The sequence below is a fragment of the Penicillium bovifimosum genome, assembly GCF_028826915.1.
Source record: "Penicillium bovifimosum strain IBT 22155 chromosome Unknown utg000006l_segment0_segment0, whole genome shotgun sequence".
Taxonomy (NCBI): Eukaryota; Fungi; Ascomycota; class Eurotiomycetes; order Eurotiales; family Aspergillaceae; genus Penicillium; species Penicillium bovifimosum.
The window spans coordinates 3,298,323-3,322,897 of NW_026622715.1; the positions used below are offsets into that span (position 1 = coordinate 3,298,323).

Genomic DNA, 24,575 nt, shown 5'->3' on the forward strand with positions numbered 1-24,575 from the left:
CCAAGCGGCTTTACACTCACGTTCCTGCTTTCGATCCTTCTTGGTGTTCTCAGAGACCTATCAGCCGGCAATGAATTGCACAAACAGGTCGCGGGCGACGCCACGTTCGACTACGTCGTCGTAGGGGGGAACAGCAGGTCTGACTATTGCCGTACGGCTGGCAGAGCAAAACTACCAGGTGGCGGTGGTCGAAGCAGGAGGTTACTACGAGTACCTTTATCCACTCGCTCGAATTCCAGGAGCTTGCAGTCTTGGGGCCGGCGCGGATGTTCAAACCACAACCCCAATCGACTGGGGCTTCGTAGCACACGGTGTGCAGGGCGCAAATTTCCGTGACATTCATTACCCAAGGGGAAAGTGCCTGGGCGGGTCGTAAGAGGTTATCATGCGATATCAATGGGACTCGCTGACGTTGTCCAGGTCTGCATCAAATTTTATGATATACCAAAGGTCAGTCACTGTCAACAAGACTTGAGGGTGCAGAAGGTGCTGAGTCGAAATAGGCCGTCTGCACAATCTATGGCAGTCTGGGCCGAGCTTGTCAACGACACCAGTTACCGCTTCGAAAATGTACTACCATTCTTCCAGAAGACCGTCTCCTTCTCACCGCCAGTGGGAACTCGCTTCGCGAATGCTACTCCACTATACAACGCCAGTGCCTTTGACAAGGATGGGCAACCACTACAAGTCTCCTACCCGAAGTATGCAACGCCATTTGCCACGTGGGCGAAACAAGGGTTTAATGAGCTCGGCATCGAAGAAGTGCAGGATTTTAACAGTGGCTCCCTGCTAGGTCATCAATTCTGTGCAATGACAATCCAACAATCGGATGCATCTAGAAGCAGCTCGGAGTCTGCTTTTCTGCATACAGGCTGGAGATCTGGCTCATGGATCGTGTATCAATTTGCCATGGCAAAGAAAATCTTGTTCAACCCTCGAAATCGAGCCACTGGGGTGGTAGTTCAACAAGGAACCCAGTTTGTGTTGACGGCCAGACGAGAGGTGATCATCTCAGCGGGCGCATTCCAATCGCCACAGCTTCTGATGGTTTCTGGGATTGGCCCTGCCGAGGTTCTCAATACTCACGGCGTCAATCTCATCGTCGACCTGCCTGGGGTTGGTCAGAATATGTGGGATCATGTGTTCTTCGGTCCATCTTACCAGGTTGATTTGCCCACCTTGGGGATGCTGGATAACCATATATTCTCTCTGCTGAGAGAAGGGCTAGCATGGCTCTTCGGGGGCAACGGACGCTTAACAAATCCATCGGCAGACTATATTGCATTCGAAAAGCTTCCGCAGGCATCTCGCTGTGCATTTTCTGAGGTCAATGAGAAAGATCTGGCTTGGTTTCCGGGTGATTGGCCGGAAGCTGAAGTGAGACCTGAAATTTATGCCCCCCTTCGCAAGACTCATGCTAATCAGAAGTCCACTTAGTACCTCGTAGGATCCGCATTTACGGGAAACTTCTCGAACCCGTATGCACAACAACCTCGGACTGGGAGATATGCCAGTATTGTCGCAGTTCTAGGGGCTCCAACATCACGAGGGAATGTGACTATTGTGTCATCTGATACCGCGGATGCGCCAGTGATAAATCCGAATTGGCTGGGGACCGACACTGATCAGAAAGTTGCGGTCGCTGCGTACAAACGCGCCCGTGAGGCATTCCGCACCCAAGCAATGACTTCTGTAATCACGAGGCAGGAGTATCTCCATGGAATCAGTTCTCAGACTGATAAGGAGATCTTAGATATCATCAAAAACACTATGATGACCATTTATCATGCATCGTGTACATGCAAGATGGGTGTTCAGAACGACAGCATGGCTGTTGTGGACAGTCGAGCAAGGGTGTTTGGTGTCACGGGCTTGCGAGTCGTTGATGCCAGCGCATTTCCGATTCTCCCACCGGGCCATCCACAGTCTGTAGTCTGTGAGTTTCCTATTGTTCGTCGGTTTGACTGTTGCTAATGATTCTCAAGACATGCTAGCAGAAAAGATTGCAGCCGATATTGCTACCGACGGGAGAAGTGAGGACTCTCGGGTTTTCAGGGCAAACGACGAGTAGCATGCAAACCTCTCCCTTGCATGACAGGAGCGAACGCTGAGAGTTTACTGTATCAACAGTGTCACCATATATGTTCTGCTACTATACGTTTGACAAAACATGTTGTAGACTACCTAGTAGGTAGTCACTGGGTGGACCGCTTCGCGATATTCTATCAAATTCAACAGTTCCATTCCGCAGACCTGAAGGCTAAGGCCTTGCGGAGTGGAGAACATGTACCTAAACATTTATACATGCATGTGTATGGATCGCCGGTCAAAAGCACGATACATACGGAGTAATTGAATTGGAAGCAGCCGGCAAGTCCCTTGGATCAGTGTACAACGTAATATGTTCTTGTAATTTGATCTCTGCTCCAGCTCGTCATAGACTGGACTCTGTGGAGACAAGCATCATAACCTCTGACTAGTCAACGGGGACCACACAGCCGATCGGTGCAGGGTTTAGTGGCGGAGACGGTTGGGGTATTGCCCAGTGGGAGAGCAGAGAAGTGGAGAGTTTTGTCGGGGAGTATCTTAACTCCTATCACCACGAGACAGTACGAGACAGAGTGCTGCACGCAATTTGGTGAAGGTTACGGGTAAGCCCTCCTGATTCCTGGGAGGTGTAGAAGGTGCGGAGTCCATTTCTGCACGTGGTAGAAGCAGTCAAGTTGTAGGTTGTTAGTGACTCTCATTCTCCATAATATTGTCCAACACTGGTAGGGTCACTAGGGTGATGGGGCAAAAAGGATGAAGATCAAGGTGAGCAATACAACGTAGAGATGTTTCAACCAATCACTAGGAATGTTGAAAGTCAATCATCTGACAACCCCGCAGATCCGGGGAAGGGAAAAGAGACGGGATCAGACCAATGCCGAGCCAGGAAGTGGAGAGTCCAATGGGAGAAAGAATGAGGAGACAAAGTACTGCGTACATGTAGAATTGGGTTATCCTTAGACCAGGTTAAGGGCATGAATCAGTAAGGGACGCAGTCTACTACATATTAAGGTATCGGACATCAACTGGTAGTTCAACGTGTATACATACTCTAGGTAGGAAAAGATCCAAAGGAATAAGGATTTTACTCTAAGCAGTTGCAGTCGAATGGTCTAAATATGCACTTCAGTTGCAGGCTAGACTTCATTACGAGTCTCATAGTCTGGGGAATTAGGAACAACTTCCGGTGGCGTCTACGGCGTCCAATGAATACTCTCTTTACGCTCACCTTCGATTTGACTGTGTAGGTATGAGAGTGCTGAACGGCATACCTTTCATAACAGCCGATAGCCATACATCGACACGTATACAAAAGTACCTACATAGTGCAAATCCCTGAGAGTTGAGACTGACCAACCTAGTCTAAGTGATAACCCAGCAGATTATTCAACCATGACGTGGTAGGTTCCATGGATAGTCGTGGGTGTATATGTCCTGGATATCATAACGTAGACTAGGCCAAGATACATGTATTAGTTCTGAAATTTGTATTGAGAAGAGCATAGAATAGAAAAAAGACCGTACGAGAACAAAAGAGGTGAAAGTAGTGCAGGAGAACCCACAGCTCACCAATCACCGCCTTCGACTCCTTCGATTTCCCCCCCATCATCACTCTTCCTGAGGATTCTCTCTACATATCTTGCACTTTTGCTCAATTTATCGATTCTCATCTCCCAATCTTGTCTTCCCTTCCCTCATCGGGTCAGCCTCCTTTGGGGTTGACGTTGTCCATGATTCAGCGCGTCGATCTCGCGCCATTCCCCGCAGAGACACGGCTTCCGTTATCCTCCGTTTCAACGGCTCGAGTGTTTCAGAAGTTGTCTTGACACTGGTGAAACTACACAACTGAAAAAAAAGGTCGATTGGACCCGTGTTCAAGTTGAAGCACGACGACATTTCCTGGATTCGCACGAATTTCGCCATGGCCGGTTGATGCTACGGATGAATCAATAACCTCGATCAAGGGCACCCGCGCTGCCCAGCAGACGGTTCTGCTTGGCTGAAACATTGTTCTTGTTCTATTCAATCTCTTTGGAATTATCGCACCGTGATCAATCCCCATACCCGAAAGCCCATACCTGAAAGCTACACAAACCGGCTTGGTCGCCCAAGTCACCATGGCGGGCAATGACTCCCCCAATCCACAGTTTCTTGCGCCTCCTGCCGTGACAGCGTTGCGACAGGAGGCTCGGAATATCGATCCGAAGTTGGTCCGGTCGTTGAGTGATAACATGCGAGAAGAACGGGAGGATCTGAAGGAAGCGGCCGAACAGACATTGAACATCATTGTTGATATGGACCTCGAAGGTCGTATCAAATGGGTCAGTCCCTCGTGGACGCAGGTGATCGGCTCCTCCCCTGAGTCTGTCGAGGGTCGTATGATCTCGGATATTCTATTAGGAAACAAAGATGTATTCCGCGACGCAATCGAATCGATGAAGCAGGACGATTCGAGGAGTCGTTTCGTGCGTTTCGCTGTGAAGATGGGACCGGATTCTGTCTTGAAGTACTCGCCTGAACCACCCCCGACGATCACCGGTAACGCAACCGCTGAGCAAAGCGCAGAACAGGGCGTTGAGGATGCACAGGAGGAAGAGTATGGTCACAATATGCTCAACATGGAGGGACAGGGAATCATGGTTTACGATCGGACGGAGGATGAACCTGGACATGTGCGTACCCCGACAATGCTGTGTCACCTACGACTGCCATGCATATGACTGACTGCTTCTGAGTATAGACCATGTGGATGTTACGACCGCTTACCGAGCCGAGAGAAGTGACAATCGATTTGCCGCCCCTACTAGTGGAGTCTTTAGGCGTTGGAGCAGAGGTGCTGGCGAATTACTTGACCGAACTAGCCGAAGCTGCAGCGACCGAACCCGATCCCTCCAAACACCCCGCCCCAACTCCTGTTCTCTGTCGCATCTGTGAGCGTCAGATAACGCCGTGGTGGTTCGAAAAACACTCGGACCTGTGTTTGCAGGAACATCGGGCTGAGATGGACGTTCAGCTGGCACAGGAAAACCTCAATGAGCATCGCCACGTCATTGTCAAGGTTTTGGATGCTCTAGAGGCCCGACAAGGCAGGCCTCTCATCGACAGCGACGGAAACCCATCGCCTCTTCCTCTGGCGGAGTATAAGGGTCTAGCCATTGGCCCCAGCTCTACTCCGTCATCTGGCCCTGTGTCAAACAGCAACTCAGCGCCCGGCACGCCTCCCCGGTCTCGAGATCATTCCGTCTCTGGTACCGGGCCGAACCGACCCCGCTCATTCACGGTGCGGAGACCACTGGCTCGCATCGTGGAACTGATTCTCGACTTGTGCGATACTTCATTGGAGATCAGTATGCCGATGATCAAGGAATCTTCCCGCACAGATACGGAGGACTTCCGGACTTTGTCACCACAATCTGAATCACGAATCTCGCAGGTTTTACAATGGCAGTCCCCTAGCGCCAATACCTTGGAACAAGAACAGGGGTTAGCTGCCCTGTCGGCAGATACAGAGCAGGTTGCCAAGGCAAAAGCTGACGCAGTTGTACGCCATCGCAAGATTGTTGAATACGGCGAACGCATTCGCATTGAATATACGGTGCTGGTCGAGGAATGCATTGAAGCCGCGCTCAGTAAAGCAGAGCGTATAGCTGCTGGCCAGCTGAGCGATTCCTCCTGCTCATCCGACGAAGAAATAGCACCAGAAAGCACCGTTGATAGTCACATTGCCCAGGACGACACCCTGACTCCCGACGATGAGTCCCTCTCCCAAGTTACGAGCCATGAATCCCAACAAAAGCCATATCCAGCAGCACCGTCCCCGCGGCGGCCGACGTCTGCCTTGACATTGTCAATGCGCAATTCGCCGGATCGCTCTCTGCTCTCACAATCAGAAGGCAGGCCATCCTCCGCGGCTGTCTCCACGGGATCCAACAGTCCCATGGAATGCCCCACCCCGCGCTCCCACAAGAGTGCTGCGGGAGTTTTGGGTATCTCACAACATTCTCGACTGGGTCTCTCGCTGGCGGAGATTGATGCCGGGGAAAGTAGCGATAGCAGTCTGCCGTCGTCTGTCTTTCCTGGGGGCGTCAGAACGGATTCACCGTCTTCTGAAAGAAGTTTCGAGCGGAAGCGGCGGAGCCTAGTACTGCCTGCGCTTTCAAGTTCTTCTCCTCGTCGGCAACCTTCTCCCGCTCGACTTTCTGGTCCACATTCCCCATTGCGCATGCCGAAGCCTCGCATGTCTAGCGGCGGGGAAAGTGTACCGTCCCCGATAGTGTCTCCATCCACCTACGCAAGTGAACTATCCCACCATCACTGTCGTCACCATCGAAGGCAGTCATCAGCGACTTCTTCCGACGTCACAAAGCCGCCCCCTTCCCCACGTTTACCTTCGGTAAGCCAGCAACAGCCTCGGCCTGCTCCATTGTCTATCAGAGATTTTGAGATCATCAAGCCAATCAGTAAAGGTGCCTTTGGTAGCGTCTACTTGGTGAAAAAGAGAGCCACTGGCGAATATTACGCAATGAAAGTTCTGAAGAAAGCGGATATGATTGCCAAGAATCAGGTCACCAACGTGAAGGCAGAACGTGCTATCATGATGTGGCAAGGAGAAAGTGACTTCGTTGCCAAGCTCTATTGGACATTTTCCAGCAAGGACTATCTCTATCTGGTGATGGAATATCTCAACGGAGGCGACTGTTCGTCACTCGTAAAGATTCTTGGGGGGCTTCCCGAGGATTGGGCGAAAAAGTACACTGGCGAGGTCGTGCTTGGAGTCCAACACCTTCACAACAGAGGCATTGTACATCGTGACCTAAAACCAGACAATCTTCTGATCGATCAAACCGGTCATTTGAAGCTGACTGACTTTGGCCTTTCACGCATGGGCTTGGTGGGCCGTCAGAAACGGGTGCTGAAGAGCCCTGACGAGTCTGCCCCTGATCTGCTAAAACAAGGTTCTTTTCCCCGTGCAATCTCGATTACATCGTCTCGATCGGCTTCCTTTGACTTCCAAGCCAGCGCATCACCTGGCTCCACTCCACTGATTACCCCGGAAGCTGCCGCCAATGCCGTGCAGCCATCCTACTTCAACCTCAACCAGGCTGGTTTCAGTCGGCAAAGCTCTCGTCGAGCTTCGGGTTACCGCAGCGACAGCTTGGGCAGTGATGGTCTCAATGGAATATTCAGGGCGTTCTCGCTGAACGATAATGCTCACGAGCCCCCTACGCCTTCGCCTAGTCTGTTCTCGACTAGCATGGTTGAAGAGGAGGGCCAAAGCGAGGCCGGTGATTCCCCTCGCCTTCAGCCCCTGCAGCCAACGTTCAGCAATCCATTAGCGCAGAATACTCCCCCGCAACAGAGCATGATGCCTCCTGTAATGGCTCTGTTTGACCCTGAAGACCATGATCGCCGTTTTGTGGGAACTCCCGACTACTTGGCCCCGGAAACTATCAATGGCGTTGGTCAAGATGAGATGAGTGATTGGTGGTCTTTGGGATGTATCATGTTCGAGTTCATCTTTGGATACCCACCTTTCAATGCAGAGACGCCCGATCAGGTCTTTGAGAATATTCTTCATCGCCGGATCAATTGGCCCGACGACCCAGAGGAGTATACCTCCGCCGAGTCATTGGATCTCATGAATAGGCTCATGACGCTTGACCCTCGTGACCGAATAGGCTCTAATGTGGAAGAGAAGTTCTTAAATGGTGGTGATGAGATTCGCAGCCATCCGTGGTTCGCCGAGATCAACTGGGATACCCTACTGGAGGACAAAGCACAGTTCGTTCCCAACATCGAAAATCCAGAAGACACGGAGTATTTCGATGCCCGTGGTGCTACGTTGCAGTCTTTTGCAGAGGAACTGGAAGATGAAAACTCGCCGCAGCCGCCAGCTCCCACTGGACAAGACCGGCCTCACGATGCATTGTTCAAGGTGCGATCCCAAGGCAATTCTACGAAGCGACCCTTCATGCCGCTACACATCCCTCCACACGTTCGCGATGCTCGGGATTCCCGAAGCCGGAGATTGAGCGAACCGGCCTTGGCCGATGACTTCGGCAGCTTCAACTTCAAAAATCTGCCAATGCTGGAGAAGGCCAACAAAGATGTGATTCAGAAAATGCGGCAGGAGGCTCTGCAGGCGCAGCATCGACAGCCCGGCTCATTCTCGGCCGTCCAAACACCGGTCACATCGTCCCAGCCCTCATTAGAAGGTAGCCCGTTGCCCATGTCACTCCAGCGAACTTTGTCGCAGACCAAGGGTAATAATCGACCTTCTTCCCCGTCAGGACTCAGCCAGACAAACTCGTCCCCCAGCAGACCCTCGCAGCCATCATCTCCGCTTCTAGTCCAGTTTAGTACGGGGACCAGCCAAGAACGGCGCAAAACGTCAGGTTCCTCATCAGCCTCTCATCAATCAGGCGGAGCCTTCCAGCCTTCCTCTGCTGACCAAGGGCGCATGCCGAACCTCCGACTAGGTTCACTTGCTTCTTCTCCCGTCAAGGCTAACCGCATACCAGCCCATTCACCGGAGAAGACGCCGAGCAGCCAACGCCACGGCAGTGTTCCAGCCAGTCGTACTCGATCGCACACGATTGGCTCTCAGGACGGGGATATTCCCTCGTCCCCCAAGGAAGCATTCGTGCCCCATCACTACAAACGCCGGAGCCAACTATTTGACATCTCACCTTCGTCTTCTGACAACGAGGATCCCCGCACGAAAGCACTTCTGAAGGTCCAACGGCGCCGGCAAAGCTCCCGGCGGTTATCCCAAATCAACATTTTGGAAGGGCCATTCTTCCGCCCATTGGATGTGCTTATTTGTGAAGACCATCCTGTCTCCCGACTAGTCATGGAACGCCTGTTTGAAAAACTCCGCTGCCGGACTATCACTGTTACCAATGGCGCGGAGGCTGTCAGATACGCCCTCAGCGAGGTGCAATTCGATATCATCATGACCGAGTATCGACTTCCCCAAGTCAACGGAGTTGATTTTGCTCGTATGGTGAGGGAGACTCGCACTGCGAACAGACATACTCCCATCATTGCTGTCACGGGCTATTTGAAGGACCTCCCAGAGAATCACAACTTCGATGCCTTGATCCAAAAGCCTCCGACTTTACCCAAGCTCACCGAGGCGCTGGCTAAATGGTGCCTGTGGAAGCCGCTTTCAACGGAGCACAGTCCTTCCCCACCAGTTCCTGTTCCGGGCTCTGATACTCGGTCCCGTACCGCGACGAACGAGGACAGTCCTAGTTCCGTGTCTTCTGGATTTGTGCTCAATCCCCCCAGCTCTTACCGTGGTTCTAGCCGGGAGGATTCGCTTAGTAGTAGCGTGTTTGGTGAGATGGACTCTTTCAAATCCGATGACGTCCCCGTTATCATCAAGCGCAACTCGGATGATTGGGATCAACGGCACGGTGGATTGGGAATCTCAGAGGAACCGGCGCAACATTCTGGGAGTTCAGGTCCCAACGTCGTACCCGTTCCTCACCTTCTTCATGCTGCCACCGCACCCGCAGCTATGGACGCCAGCGGTGGTTTGACGCCCCGGAAGCAGCGGTCCAGTGAAGCGATTCGTGCCAAGAAGGAATCACTTGAGAAAAAGCTGTACGAGGGTGCCGAATCTGGCGACGATGAGGATGAAGAGCTCGGCAATTCCGTGTCACGTCGCAGTCCCCCCTCTCGGAACCGGCGACCTGGCTCTAAACTGGGCATTGAAATGATGCGGACCAACAGTCGAGGTAGCGTCGTCAGCGGTAGCGAGGAATTGCTGAAGAAAGAGAGGGAGGCCCTTCGTAGCCAATGTGCAGAGTCCGCCGATCACGAAGCCAGTGAGGGGTCTTTGGGTTCTCCCGCCAGTACGAGCCACGAGGACCGTTTCGAGGCTCTCAGCATCCCGGAGGAATCAGAGGGGGAAGAACCCGTCAGTCCTCGTGACACTCCCTCGGGATGTGGAACATCAGCATTTCAGCAGCACCGGCCATCGCTGGCGCATCATGATACCTCGATCTACTCTGGGCGAACGCAAGACCGCGGGGAAAAGACCAAGCCGGGCACATCGAATGAAGGTCAAAGGACACCCCCCTGGGACTTGCCTCCAGGTATCATCCCCCATCCCACCGTTTCGCCTCTCACTCCGGAAGTCAAGCCGTCTGGGAACGTGACGACACCCGAACCCGGTTCGGAGGTAGACCCGGACGGTAGCCCTACGCTCGACGCTGAAGCTACGCCGCGGCCTCTTCATCCTTCGCCCAGTCTTGATCCGGAGGAGACCCCTCGTGCCCCGGAGCGATATCGGTCGGACTTGAGCTTCCGGTTCAAACGATAGATGTGTTGGCTCTTTCGGTCTTCGGCTCCTTTCTGCCCGGGCCGTGACTTCTGCTGATTATCGGACATGGTTTCCGTTCTGTCTACATATTGTTGATCTACTTTGTTATGTAAACCCCTGTTGTCTGTCCTACCTCCTTAGGCTTGGGATACATTGTCATATCCATTCTCTCACGTCTCTTATGTCTGAATGTTGTTTTGCGATTTGGAGCAAGGTGTTCCGGTATTTTTCTGTTTTTCTTTTTGGTCTGCTCGTCAGCAATTTCTTTTCCGGTGATGAGTAGCTTCTCTATCTCAAATGTTTTCAGACTATGTGATAGGTTTGAAATCAAAACACCAGCTTGACGCTGTTTTCATTCTCCTTCATTTACTTTTCACAGCATGTCGATGTACGAGCTAACTCTCGACAAGACCGCGGTTAATAGTTTCCTGCCTGGCTCGCTACTGCGTATGACAATGACTGTTCCTATCCTTCTACCGAGCCAATACCCCTGAAGGTGGCTGTGATGTGCGGGGAGGCGTCGTAAGAGGCGTCCTTGGCTAAGATGCGTAAATCCTGCGTATTTTGTTCGAGTTCCGAAGCTTCCCTCGATCTTCGGGAGAGTTGCTATTTTGGAACTGGCTCGTCATTTGTCGCCACTTGGTGGGTCAGATCGCTGACCTGTCAAGGGTCCATTTCATATTCCCCGAATTGCCTACGTGTACGGAGTACGGAGTTATGTACACAGTAACTAGTGTATGAAAAGAGCATGCTAACTACACCTTTGACGTGTCAATGGGCATTAGATTGAAGCATAAAAGTGATATCTATGATATCTACGGAGTACATCCTCTCCTAGTATTATAACCACCTATTCCCCTTGTACTCTCAATTAATCTACTTCCTTCCTACAGCAAAATCTAAAAATTCTTCCGGGCCCAGACTTTCTTGGGTTCTCCACTGGCCACTGGACTTTTCTGCTTCACACTTCGCTCTCTCAATTCTTCTCTACCTCGGTCTCTACTCTCTACTATATTTCTTTCAAGTCTTTCGTTTCTTTTTCGTTTTCTATTTTGTTATTCTTGTATAGGTTATCTACTGTGTTAGACCGGCAATCTCCCTTGCATTCTTCGGATCGCATCCCCCCCGCAATTCCAACTATCTGGCCCGGCGCCACAATGTCATCCCCAGCGGAGGAACGGAAGACGTTTGTGCAAGACCCCAAGGACAAGCGCAATGACTCCGATATCTCTCCTACATCTGACGAAGGTACTTATGTACCCGAGCGACCGACCCATCGCCCAGATACCTTGAGGGTCGACACGAGTTCCCCGGATGATGATGATGTTCCTCCAATGCGCACACCATCGGCCCGTCGGGAGCAGGCGACACGTCTAGAGGATGATCTGCTGCTGCTGCAAGCGGAACGAATGACCTCCCGTTCGACTCACGAACCCGATGATGAACACGATCAAAATTCTATCACACGTGCCCGCTCGCGCCGTTCGGAGCCCGTGGACGAGTTTGACGAAGCTACAAACCCTTTACACGAAAAGACTGCCATCTACAAGCCTCCGGAGAAACCCAACACCAAGATTGCTGTCTTTGTGAAGAAACTGCATCAGTCAAGCTTCCTCCTGCGCTACCTGACCTACATTTCCCCCGTTGTCCTCATCCTCTTGATTCCGTTGCTGGTCGGCGCTCTTGAGTTTCCGCAGGCCAGCGTGGGTGGTGTGAAGTTGATGTGGTTTGCCATCTGGCTGGAGATCGTGTGGCTGACCCTCTGGGCTGGGCGAGTGAGTACCAATGCTTCCAACAATCTGTCGGAAGAGCTTGACTAACCTGCTTTCTTTTGCTAGCTTGTCAGCAAATGTTTACCCCCGACCGTCGGTGCCCTTGCGAGTATTTTTACCAACAATGCGAAGAAATGGCGCGACATGGCCAAGCAGCTCGAGCTCCACGCGGCCCTGTTTTTCTGGTGGCTCGGAGTGGAGATTTCCTTCCTGCCTACAATGAAGAATCACCACGTCAATGGCGATAAACGGACGAGGAGTTGGGAAAACACCCTCAACAAAATCATCATCGTGATCTTTGTGTGGACCATTCTGAATCTCATCGAAAAGATCCTGATCCAGCTCATTGCCATCAGCTTCCACACGCGAACCTACGCCGACCGCATTGAGATCAACAAGTTCCAGATTGGCAGTCTGACCAAGCTGTACGATTTTTCCCGGACAACCTTGGCCGACCAAGACGATCGATATGACGAGAAGATCGAGGAGGGGACTTCTTCCGGTGTCAAGACCCCACTGCACTATGCTAACGTTGCTCAGCGGAAGGCTAAGGGAGCCTTAAACAAAGTGGGAAATCGGGTCACCGACATAGCCGGAGCAGTGGTGGCCGATGTCACTGGTCGCACGGCCACTCGCAGCACCGATGCGTACCAGGTTGTATTGGCGCTTCTGCGAACTACCGGGGGCTGTCAGGTGTTGGCTCGCCGTCTTTATCGCACCTTTGTGCGAGATGGCTTCGACACGGTCTTTGGTGGTGACTTGAAGGCCGCATTCGATGACGGCGAGGAGGCCGAAGCTGCCTTTGCCATGTTCGATCGCGACATGAATGGCGACATCTCAATGGAGGAGCTGGAGGCTGTTTGCGTTGACATTGGCCGCGAGCGCAAGTCAATCACCGCATCTCTCAAGGATTTGGATTCTGTTGTATCCAAATTGGACTCAGTGTTCATGTTCTTTGTGATTGTCATCGTCATTATCGTCTTCCTGTCGCTCATCTCGACCTCCGCTGCCGGCGTGCTCACGTCTGCGGGCTCTGCTATTCTCGCCCTGTCGTGGTTGTTCTCTGCTACGGCCCAGGAGTTCCTCCAGTCGGTCATCTTCGTTTTCGTTAAGCACCCCTTTGACGTGGGCGACCGGGTAACTATCTACGGCAATGCTGGCGATGCCGGTCTTGGTGATGATTACTTTGTGAAGGAAATTACTTTACTCTACACGGAGTTCAAGAAGATGCAAGGTCATGTGGTGCAGGCGCCAAACAGTTACCTCAACGGTCTTTTCATTCTCAACCAGCGTCGATCGGGTGCACTCGCCGAGGCAGTTCCAATCATTATCAAATACGGCACCACCATTGACCAACTTGACTCCCTGCGACAGCGACTTTTAGAGTTTGTCCGAAGCGAAAAACGCGATTTCCAGGGCAACATTCTCACCGAAATGCGCGCTGTCACTGAGAATTTCTCACTCACACTGAATGTGGTCTTCTTCTACAAATCCAACTGGCAGAATGAGGGTCTTCGTTTGCAACGTCGTAATAAGTTCATCTGCATGCTCATGGTCGCTCTCCAGGAGATTGGTATCGAGGGCCCACGCATGAACCTCCAGGGTGCCAAGTTCGACATCCCCTTCCATGTCAACTATGGCAACCAGCGCCCTGCTGCTCGACAAGAGCCCATCGAGGCCGAGGAGATCCCGATGACAGAGGGATCTCGTCAACTGCCCGAGAACACCGGAACCAGCAGCGGCAGCGCTGCCCGTCACCCATCCATCCTCCGCAAGGGTATGGACACTGCCACCGCTCGTGCACGCGGTCCATCCGTGTCACAGCGCAAACATGTCGATTTCTCCTTGGGTATGTCCAATATGGCCTCCAACGATGTCATGGGCGATGTCTTCGAGGATCGCGTTGTCCGCGTTGATGATGTCGTCCGTACTGCCAACCGCGATGCCGCCGAGCGCCGCATCCAGGAAGAGAATGAGGACGAAGAGGAACGCCGGAGTCGCGCGTCATCCTCCCGTCATCGTCGCCCTTCCAACCTGAGCGCTCCCTCCAACAACGACGACGGTCGCCGGTCGACCGACGCCCACAGCTACCGTAGCGGCCGGTCATCCCTCAGCCGAAACCGGTTCTTCCATCACCGCAGCAGTGTGGGTCACGATCGGGACGACCTGATGGAGCAGGGTCGTTCGGCTGAAACCCCTGCGCCTCCAGCCGCAATTCCTGATGTCAAAGAACATCCGCATTGATCGAGCTGTCATGATTTTTGGTCTTACATATGGTCTACATGGTTGAACATACACCATTGTCACTTTGCCCTTACCCTTTCATAGAATCGCCATATATCCTGTCAAACTTCAAACTCTCTTTCTACCTATACATCTATCCCACATATTGGTCTCAAAGCCCTTGTTCATCTTTCCTTTTGGCGGCATATTGATCACATACAGCATTTGGTTGAGCCTTGCAGCTCAACTTTGCATAAAATACCATTCATTCTCTGTTTCTGACCATGGAGCATTCTTGGCCATCCAAGGCGAGACGAGGCAGATAATCCCGGCAGAACTGATCTCATTTGCGAGTCCACAGTTGTTTCAGCCCCTGGCGGTGCATCAGTAAAACCAATTCTAATGCCGACAGCCTAGGCGTGGGCGTGGGCGAAACGAAGATTAAAGATGTGAGTAGTAAGTGCGTGAAGGACCCCGAGGCGCGCTCATCCCTAGCACAATTGGAAGTTGCCAGCCATGTCTTGTCCTCCAGACAGCGAAAATCACTTCGGTCCCCGTGTGCACACTTCTGTCGCCCTTTCGATTTTACTCTACTCTTCGAGAATGGATGTTCACGCCATTACTACCAGACATGCTATGAGTGCTTGCCGCGGTAGCTAGTCTGTCGGTGCTTTTTCGTGCCCATGGCAAAGTGAGATGGTCTACCTTGGCGATATGGAAGATCGTATGTTGGGTTCGTCTCTGATTGACTTCACAATCTCAGAAGATGAGGGTTGACAAGGCGCAAGGGCTAGACTGTTCTTGCATTGCTTCTGCTCCTACACCTGATCAACCTCGGTCTTGGACTTCTGGACTCTCATCGACGGAGTTGCCCGTAGCTACTAGCGTCCTTGAGCTTGTTGCTGTCATTGCATCGGCACTGCTCTCATTGATCCAAGACCGTGAAGCAAAGTCGACTCATCGAATGTGATCGAGCAGAGGCATTGCTAAGCATGCAAACCAGGTCTCAATAATTTTAGCTTGCCAGACAAGCTGGGTAAAGAAGAGGACCTGCGGTGTTTTACAGAGTCTAGCCAGCTACCATAAGATCTGAATATGAAACCAACATTGGTCACATGGAAGATGGGACGTAGTTGTATATTGAAGAAATGAACATGACTTTGAATGCTGATAAACGAAGAGCCCTTCCTTTGAAGAGGGAGTCGTTTGTTTGTCAGGTTTCGTCGGCGCAACGCAACAACGCAACGTCAACAACATCAACAGCCCCTTAAGTTCTCATCTTGCTCCTAACAACACCTTCTCTCATCATACTCTTCTGAGTCAGTCACCATCTCATATTCTGGACTTTCTCTCTTGGTAACCTACGTTAGTGAGGTCCACGATGCGAGGCGAAGTACGTATATATTCCTTGACCCCCAACCATACACACCAGTTGGATCACTTGGCGGGCTCGATTACCAAATGAGACCAAATCAAGAGAAAAGGAAAGCTGACATCGAGTCAACTGTAGGTTTGTCACTTACACATTGGCCAGGCTGGCATCCAGCTGGGAAACGCCGCCTGGGAACTGTACGTCTCGACTGCCTACCCTCTCCGAGTTGTTTACTGATAAGAGCGCAAAACCAGTTACCTGCTTGAGCATGGTCTGAAGCCTGATGGATGTATCGATCCTGAGGCTACTGATGAGGAGGCGAAGAGCGGCTCTTATGAGACTTTCTTCACTGAGACCTCCAACGGCAAATATGTGCCCCGTTCTGTCTTCGTCGATCTTGACCCCTCCGTGAGTGACAGGAAGCACGATGGACCGGAGACGTATTCGCTAAGATATCATGATAGACTATTGACGAGATTCGCTCCGGCACTTACCGTGATCTTTTTCGTCCCCTGCAGCTAATCAGTGGAAAGGAAGATGCTGCAAACAACTGTACGTTGCACTTCACATTAGGAGGATTTACGGGCAGTAGAGGAACTGACATACACTAGATGCCCGTGGCCATTACACCGTTGGCAGAGACCTTTCTGGAGCTGTGATCGACAGCGTTCGTCATATTGCCGGTACAACCCAGTGTCAATGTTGTCTTCGAGATACTTAGCTGACATACTCGTAGAAAACTGTGATTCCTTGCAGGGCTTCTTGATCTTCCACTCCTTCGGTGGTGGCACGGGCTCTGGGTTTGGTTCGCTGTTGCTGGATCATCTCACCAACATGTATGGACGCAAGTCCAAGCTGGAATTCTCGATCTACCCTTCGCCGCGTACAGCCACGGCTGTCGTGGAGCCCTACAACGCCGTCCTGTCTACTCACAGTACCATCGAGGATTCCGACTGCACTTTCTTGGTGGACAACGAGGCTGTGTATGACCTCTGCCGCCGCAGCTTGGACATCCCGCGTCCTAGCTACGAGCACCTGAACCGACTCATCGCGCAGGTGGTGAGCTCAATCACCTCGAGCCTGCGCTTTGATGGTGCGCTCAATGTCGATCTGGCCGAGTTCCAGACCAATCTTGTCCCGTACCCGCGAATTCACTATCCTCTGATTTCGTACGCTCCGGTGATCGGCAACAGAAGCAGCTCTCACGAGAGCTTCAAGGTGCAGGACCTCACTTTCCAGTGTACGTACTCATGATTCCGATGAAACGTGCGCGTCTTTGCTAACTTCGTGACAGGTTTCGAGCCTCAAAACCAGATGGTCAACTGCGATCCACGGAAGGGCAAGTACATGGCGGTGGCCCTTCTTTACAAGGGCGATGTTGTTCCCCATGACTGCACCAAGGCTGTCCAAGCTCTCAAAGCCAAAGGCACCTTCAGTCTGGTCGAGTGGTGTCCGACTGGGTTCAAACTTGGCATCAACTATCAGAAGCCTGTGCGTCGTCCCGACGATGAACTTGCAGCAGTCGATCGTTCACTCAGTATGCTGTCCAACACGACTGCCATCGCGGAGGCCTGGAGCCGTCTCGATCACAATTTCGACCTCATGTACTCCAAGCGTGCATTCGTCCACTGGTATGTCGGCGAAGGGATGGAAGAGGGAGAGTTCTCTGAAGCGCGTGAGGATCTCGCGGCTCTGGAAAAGGACTACGAAGAGGTTGCTGAAGAGAGCGGGCCGGCGGAAGGAGGCGCTGAATACTGAGTGGGATGTCCCGCCTGCTGCCAGTTGTAGTACATTGGCCTGGATATGGGCTTTGCTTGGGTACCCCCCTGTGCATGATCTTCTTCCACATGTGAATCTCGCAAGATCCATTGCGAAATATGATTGATGAACCAAGTTACGGAGACAATGAACAGAAAGGAACCGTTTGGGAGAGAATGTAGTTTCAAGAACTCCAGGACCATCTAGGTATTTTGTGACTGTTCCCATAGTCTAGTACCGACATTGAAACCCTGCAGTCGGAATGCGAACCCATCAAACGTTCTATGTAAAAGACAAGATTTAATTAGTGATACAAAGTAGAGACTTCTCTTCAACCGTCAGTTGCCAATTCAAGCCCCTGAAGGACCTTCAATGCATGCTCATAAGTCCACATGGTCACCGCACTAGCAGGCGCCGCCTTGAGTAGACTGACTGTTAAGCCACGGTACAAACCACGCACACCTTGGGCACGGACAATCATGGAAATGCTTTGGATAACCCCATGATACTCTGGGATATTGCGATGAACGTATCGGGTCCTCGTTGGCCCCTGTACCTGCAACCGCTTTCGCACGAGGTCCAAAGGGAACACCCCCGTTTTGGCCAATACACTCGCCACCACACCGGCAGCAGCATCCCCTGTCCCCAATGGCAGAACGTCCCATGCTGTTATGGCTGGCCTAAGGGCCTCGTACGTTGTGAAGAATAGTCCCATGTAAGGGACAATTTGTGCGACGGCGGCGGAACATCCCCTGAAAAACCCTGGTAGTCCCTCATGACGCGCGATCTCCATAACTGATGCGCGCAGCGAGTTATACACCCGATCCGGGCCTTGTGCGGCGAAGCGTGTACGGAGGAGATCGAGCGGATAGGTTAAGCCCGTGGCAAATCCTCCTGCCGCTGCACCTGATATGAAGGACTCGACGGGTTGGGGAAGTCTGTAAGCGCCGAGTTGGGCAAGAGCTTGAGTTGTGCCCCGATACGCGGTGAATTGCATGGCGCCGTAGCAGACATACATGATTTCGGCGGGAATATTGCCTTTCCATAGGCCCTGTTGTAAATAGACTGGTTAGCATATTTAGACGCCAAATACTGCGACAATATCTGTCTGGCATACGGTAATTCCTTCTTGCCTCATGATCGTCCTTATCGTGGACAATGTCCCCTTGTAAACAGGTCCGTTGACACCATTATGGGAGATAGGATCTGACAATGAATGGATCTGCAACTGTAGCCGGATCTTGACGACGTCCAATGGCGCAATGCAGAACCGCGATATCAATCCAGCGATTCCGCCGGCCAACACGACCTGTCGCTTGGTGCCTTCATCTTTAAGATGCTCTCCCCCGGCCGACATGAGTTGAATGTGGTCTCTTTTCACAGACTGGGAATGTCTGTATAGTGGCTAGAGTAGGTTAAAAGGAATTGAGAAGCATGTTTCTTGTTGACCTCTTGGAATGAGAAAAACAAAACAAGCTGTCAACGCCACTGACATTTACGTAAGGTCATTCCTTTTGGAAACTTCCAAGCCAAGCCAAGCTTGGGGATGGAATGTTATGGCCTAAGGTGTCAGATTTCAGCCTGAGGTATGAATTGTCCAACCTCAGGCATAATTGATGCCTTAGACACTTATCCTAAGAGGTAAAGACCTCGGCCGGCGAACTTACGGCCCCACACTTCCCCGGTCATAGGTCGTCCCATGTGTCCGCCGAAAGGTCCCTCCCTGTCCCTCTTTCCTCCCAGCTCTTACTGTTGTTTGTGTCCTTGATCTCAGTCTTAGACCAGCCATGCACCGTCTGCGAACTTCAGCCACCCTGTGGCAATTGCCACGAGCATTGACATACCAAATTCCGAGCCGTAACTTCACAGCTGCTGCTCGCCGTTTCGACACCACCCTCGAGCAAAACTCCAGCGACAACTTGGACCCAATTACCACAAAATCTGAGCCTTCCGTGTCTATACCACAAAGCATTGGACATAAGGATGATTCTCACAACCCCCCCAGTGTAAATAAGGGAACCGACGCGAGTGCCGCGGCCAAGGACACGGCGAGACATCACCCCTTCTATGTCGGCGAACAGGAATTGTACCTTCATCTCGGGCCGAAGAAAACACTCAAATTGCCATATACCTATCTGCGTGATCTATGCCAGTGTCGAGGATGCAAGGATGAACACTCGAAGCAGCGCTCATTCCGGACCAGTGATATCCCGCCCAACATCGCTCCAAGCCGGGTCAATTGGGACGGAAAGACGCTGTCTATCACTTGGGCCAGTGACATCCTCGGGTCCGGAGATACACACGTATCGACTTGGGACCGGAAGTTTCTTCTAAATCCCGTCCTAAACACTCACCGTCAGCATAGCTTGCGGGTTACCGAGCCAGTTCCCTGGGGAAAGTCGGGAATGGGCAGTATGCAGCATTGGGTATCTTACGAGGACTACATGAATGACGAGTTCAAATTTGCCTTCTCTATGCGGCAGTTACAGCGTTTGGGCCTTATTTTTGTGCAAGGCATCCCCGAATCACGCGAGATGGTTGAAAAGATTGCGACACGCATGGGACCCTTGCGCAACACATTCTACGGGTCGACATTTGACGTGCGCACTGTTCCAGAGGCGACAAATGTGGCATATACAAACCAGTTCCTTGGCTTTCACATGGATTTGATGTATATGAATGAGCCACCTGGATACCAGCTCCTACACTGCTTGGAGAACTCGTGCTCCGGCGGCGAGTCGATGTTCGGGGACACATTCCACGCTGCGAGAATCATGAAAGCGAGCCACCCTAAAGAGTATAAAATTCTCAGCAAGCAACGTCTGGGCTACGAGTACAGACACGAGAACCACATTTACTACAACGAGCGGCCCGTATTTGAACATGACCCCAAAACAGGACATCTGATCCATGTCAATTACTCGCCCCCTTTCCAATCTCCCCTCCCAACTCCCGACGGGAGAGATCACCATGCTGGATTCGTGAACAAGTTACGTGACTCCCTTTCCAAGTTCGCCGCGATACTTGACGATAAGGAACGCATCTTCGAAATGAAGCTGAACCCCGGGGAGTGTGTGATCTTTGATAACCGGCGGATCCTTCATGCCCGTCGTCAATTCGACTCCAGTGAAGGATCACGCTGGTTAGCAGGCGCGTATGTGGATACGGATGCTCTGCTCTCTCGTTTCGCTGTCTGCAAACGGCAGCATCCCGATGCATGGGCGCGCGAAGTCGAGAAAATTCGTCTGGCATCGGGAATGAGGACAAGAATGCAGTGGAGAAAAGAATAGAGGCCACTGAAGATCGCGCGGAAGAAATTACCCAGCATGCCGAATATTCGCACTAAGGAATGGGTGTTGATCAACCTCTAAATGTGATCGACGCCGAAGAGATGTTACCATGTGCTTGTCCTCTAGTCGTGGATCATATACTACAAATGCAAATCCGACGGAAGTGAATAGGACATACTCAAGACCAAAGCTTTTCATTATATGAGACTTTTAACATCTAGCCCCAGAGACAGGGGAGTCATGGGTATCGTGCAGCGACCAGCGGCCCGCAGGCACTTAAACAGCCGCGGTGGGTTTGCTGACTGAGTGCTGGGTGAGGAAATCGGGGTCGTTGTTGATTTCTTCGCGGACCTGTAGACACGAGTTAACAAGAAAAATCACATCAATAACGTGGGACCGAATACGTACGATATCCAATCCGCCCACTAGCTCCCCATCCACCCATAACTGGGGGAAAGTAGGCCATTCCGCATACTCCTTCAACCCCTGACGCACCTCTTCATCTGCTAGAATATTAAAGAAACCATACTTGACACTGCGCTCGCGAAGGATACCAACTAGCTGCCGACTGAAACCGCACTGAGGGCTGCTAGGGGTGCCTTTCATGAACAACATGACAGACGCTGCCTTGACCAGTTGTCCGAGTCGGGCAAACAATGCCTCCCGAGATTGTTCGGGGGTCAGGGCTGGAGCGGCTTCCACGGCAGTGGCGTGAGCTGCGTCAGAGGGAGGAGGGTGAGAAGCGGCGATAGGGGCTTGGGTAGCAGTGGTAGGAGCCTCCTCGCGTGGAACAGCTGACAATGGCGGGGGAATAACGGCGCTCGCCCCCTCCAGCGGAGCGGTGGCAGCCGCAACATTGCCGCGCCCGGCGTGGCGCTCGACAGCGTCACGGACTTTGACTGCATCACTTCCGCTGATGGACTCCAGAATCTGACCGCTGCGGAGGCATACGACGAAGGGCACGGCAGAAACGTCATATTCCTCTGAGATATCAGGCAGTTCCTCCGCGTTGATACTGACAAAAGAGATGGTAGATGGGGTAGTGACAGGGTACTGCGAAGCCAGGGCTGAGAGCACAGCCCCCATTTGCGCGCAGGGAGCGGCCCATGGGGTGTGGAAGTATAGGACGACCAATGCAGAGGGCGACAGGGCCGAAAGGTGCGACGAGAAATCCGCTTCCGAGGTGATTTCGGTGAGGGCCGACATGGTGGGGGGTATACTGTGTAGGAGGAGGTATCGCAAGAACTGTTGGCAGTAATCGAAATCAAGAAGTGTATGTGGTTGGAGTATGTCAAGAGTCAAAATTTAATTGGAGAAGAGAACAAGTATCGATGGCGTGATGGATTCCGATAATAAGCCCCTCATGCACGGCGATCGCAGATTTCCAATCTTCCGGTTATCAGATCGTCTGTCGGTTTTGGCCTCTGTGGTCCACCGGAAAGACCCCGTCGCGTAATCATTAATGCCTAAGGTTGAAAGACTTAGCACGTGAGCCTATCGCTTATCATCACGTGAGAATAGCGGGTCTCGCGAATTTCGGTGCTGCGCATTCAGTGTCTTACGAGACAGCAAAAATGGCGAAAGAGATGAAACGAAAGCTCAGCACGGACGAAGCCGACGGCGAAGAAGCTGCGCCCAGCAACCCTGGTGTCGCCGGTACTATGTCGCATCTACAAATCGACAACCGAAGTAACGAAAGTTCGAATGGCAGCCATGCGTCGAAGAAGCGCAAGAGAGTCGATGGGGAGAAGGTGAAATACCCAGACCTCACTTACGCGGAGGGGAAACTTCAGGCACCTATCCGAATCGCCGATCTCCAGGGGTTACTCCTCTATTGCTTCGCAGATGGTATCGCACCACAATGGATCTCCATGAAGCATTCTGGTCATGTACGGAAGGTTGTTGTACTCATGGCACCTGGCCTCGAGATGGGAATGTTTGACGGGACAATACGTGTGAATGGAGCGCCAACGGCGGAAGAGCAAGCAGCACAGGAACAGGAGCCCAACTCAGCGGAACCCACGGAGAATACTCAACAAGACGAACGCACTGTCGACTACGAGCATTGGAAGCAAGGTCTCCCATTGCCAGACCGCTCTACGCGTTTCAACCCTAGGTCTCTCCATCGCGATAATCTGCCGTCGCCCCTCCAGCCATTGGCCGACATATTTCCTCATATCTGGCCTGTCAAGGCGCCAGGCGACAACAAATACAACAAGGTCCACTCACCTCTACAGGCTATCCTCATGTCCTCGGCGCCTAAATCGAAAGATGACCAGTCTCGTGCGAAAGGTGCAAAACCTGCAAGAGTCGAGAAAGGCTTCGTTCCCAAACGTACGCCAATCACAGCCTTCATTACCTCACGCCAGGACCTCCTTGATAACGACTTCATCTTGCATCCCGCATTCTTCACTTCCGACGAGGAAAAACAATCCCAGGCAGAGGCTCGTCAACGAAATGGACAATCGGTGGAAGATGGATGGGTTGAGACCCATGTTCCAAACCTGGAGTCCGCCCAACCTCCAGAATCTGACATTGAAAGTGGCAGTGTCACTGTTGGTCGGGAGGTATTCGCCCTTGACTGTGAGATGTGTATCACAGAGGGAGGTCAATCTGAACTCACACGTATCAGCATGGTCGGCTGGGACGGCGAGGTAGTCCTCGATGAGCTGGTCAAACCACCACGTCCCGTGATCAATTATTTAACCCGTTATTCCGGCATCACCCCGGAGATGCTAGAACCAGTCACAACGACCCTCGCCGATATTCAGCAACGGCTTTTGACTCTTCTCACTCCGCGTGCAGTTCTTGTTGGTCACTCTCTGAATTCCGATCTTACCGCCCTCAAACTGGTCCATCCATTCATTGTCGACACCAGTATCATCTACCCGCACCCGCGTGGCCCACCTCTCAAGTCTAGCCTAAAATGGCTCATGCAAAAATACCAAAACAAGCAGATTCAGGGCGGAATGGCTGGTCATGACTCCGTTGAGGATGCCCGAGCTGTTCTTGAACTGGTGAAGTTGAAGTGCGAAAAAGGCGAATTATGGGGCACCAGTGACGTCTCCAACGAAAGTATATTCCGCCGTCTATCCCGCTCTACTCGACCTAATCATGCCGTTCGGCCTGGAGAACAACGGACTGGAGCAGTAGTCGACTGGGGCAATCCAGAGCGTGGGTTTGGAGCCCAGGCAACCGTCTCGATTGGCTGTCGGGATGACGATGCTGTCGTCAGCGGAATCTCCGCCGTAATCAACGGCGACGAGTCGAACCCCTCCATCCCAGCAGGCGGCGTTGATTTTGCCTGGGGTCGCATCCGTGATCTTGAATATCTTCGCGGTTGGTGCAGCCGTCTCCCTGATCCAAACAATGCCAATGAATCCACATCTATCGTCCCCCCGCCGGAAGAAATCACACCCACTACTTCGACTGGCAATGGCGAATCGACAGATCTTCCACAACCCGATGTCTTGGCTGAAACCATTTCGCGGACCGTCTCCAACATCTCTCGCATCTATGATTCTCTCCCTCCGTGCACGCTTTACATAGTCTATTCCGGGACTGGTGATCCACGTGAAGTGAGTCGCTTACAGGACATAAACAAGAAACACCGCGAAGAATTCCGCTCTGGCAAGCCATGGGATCAATTGACATACAAGTGGACCGACGTTGAGGAGCAGGCTCTGAAGAAGGCATGTGAACGTGCTCGTGAAGGTTGCGGTTTCATGTGTATCAAATGATCTGGCAGGTTGATTTGGCCACTTGTTATAGTTCCCCTT

At 52.1% G+C, this 24,575-nt stretch overlaps 8 protein-coding genes across 8 annotated transcripts; 6 read left to right on the plus strand and 2 right to left on the minus strand.

Annotated features, from left to right (window-relative positions):
• Positions 1 to 124: 124 nt before the first annotated feature.
• On the plus strand, positions 125 to 2,071 carry N7515_008909 (GMC family oxidoreductase; the record flags this gene model as incomplete). Its single annotated transcript, XM_056669653.1, has 5 exons — positions 125 to 372; positions 421 to 450; positions 504 to 1,377; positions 1,438 to 1,936; positions 1,986 to 2,071. Coding segments are annotated over 5 exons (1,737 nt in total), but the record flags the coding sequence as incomplete, so codon positions are not given.
• A 2,095-nt stretch (positions 2,072 to 4,166) lies between these two features.
• Positions 4,167 to 10,381, plus strand: N7515_008910 (protein kinase RIM15; the record flags this gene model as incomplete). The annotated part of the gene is made up of 2 exons (XM_056669654.1): positions 4,167 to 4,721; positions 4,790 to 10,381. 2 exons carry the CDS (start codon positions 4,167 to 4,169, stop codon positions 10,379 to 10,381), a joined length of 6,147 nt encoding a protein of 2,048 aa, XP_056519484.1.
• Positions 10,382 to 11,538: 1,157 nt separating this feature from the next.
• Positions 11,539 to 14,397, plus strand: N7515_008911 (Mechanosensitive ion channel family; the record flags this gene model as incomplete). The annotated part of the gene is made up of 2 exons (XM_056669655.1): positions 11,539 to 12,156; positions 12,220 to 14,397. The coding sequence occupies 2 exons, from the start codon at positions 11,539 to 11,541 to the stop codon at positions 14,395 to 14,397; spliced, it is 2,796 nt and encodes a 931-aa protein (XP_056519485.1).
• Positions 14,398 to 15,886: 1,489 nt separating this feature from the next.
• N7515_008912 (tubulin alpha chain) lies at positions 15,887 to 17,506 on the plus strand (the record flags this gene model as incomplete). The annotated part of the gene is made up of 6 exons (XM_056669656.1): positions 15,887 to 15,945; positions 16,003 to 16,156; positions 16,213 to 16,300; positions 16,360 to 16,431; positions 16,485 to 16,988; positions 17,043 to 17,506. Coding segments are annotated over 6 exons (1,341 nt in total), but the record flags the coding sequence as incomplete, so codon positions are not given.
• Positions 17,507 to 17,837: 331 nt separating this feature from the next.
• N7515_008913 (thiamine transporter TPC1) lies at positions 17,838 to 18,863 on the minus strand (the record flags this gene model as incomplete). Its single annotated transcript, XM_056669657.1, has 2 exons — positions 17,838 to 18,557; positions 18,624 to 18,863. 2 exons carry the CDS (start codon positions 18,861 to 18,863, stop codon positions 17,838 to 17,840), a joined length of 960 nt encoding a protein of 319 aa, XP_056519487.1.
• Positions 18,864 to 19,293: 430 nt separating this feature from the next.
• On the plus strand, positions 19,294 to 20,796 carry N7515_008914 (putative Gamma-butyrobetaine hydroxylase subfamily; the record flags this gene model as incomplete). Its single annotated transcript, XM_056669658.1, has 1 exon — positions 19,294 to 20,796. One exon carries the CDS (start codon positions 19,294 to 19,296, stop codon positions 20,794 to 20,796), a length of 1,503 nt encoding a protein of 500 aa, XP_056519488.1.
• Positions 20,797 to 21,072: 276 nt separating this feature from the next.
• N7515_008915 (PICOT family protein) lies at positions 21,073 to 22,002 on the minus strand (the record flags this gene model as incomplete). Its single annotated transcript, XM_056669659.1, has 2 exons — positions 21,073 to 21,147; positions 21,205 to 22,002. The coding sequence occupies 2 exons, from the start codon at positions 22,000 to 22,002 to the stop codon at positions 21,073 to 21,075; spliced, it is 873 nt and encodes a 290-aa protein (XP_056519489.1).
• Positions 22,003 to 22,370: 368 nt separating this feature from the next.
• On the plus strand, positions 22,371 to 24,536 carry N7515_008916 (RNA exonuclease; the record flags this gene model as incomplete). The annotated part of the gene is made up of 1 exon (XM_056669660.1): positions 22,371 to 24,536. The coding sequence occupies one exon, from the start codon at positions 22,371 to 22,373 to the stop codon at positions 24,534 to 24,536; it is 2,166 nt and encodes a 721-aa protein (XP_056519490.1).
• Positions 24,537 to 24,575: the final 39 nt, after the last annotated feature.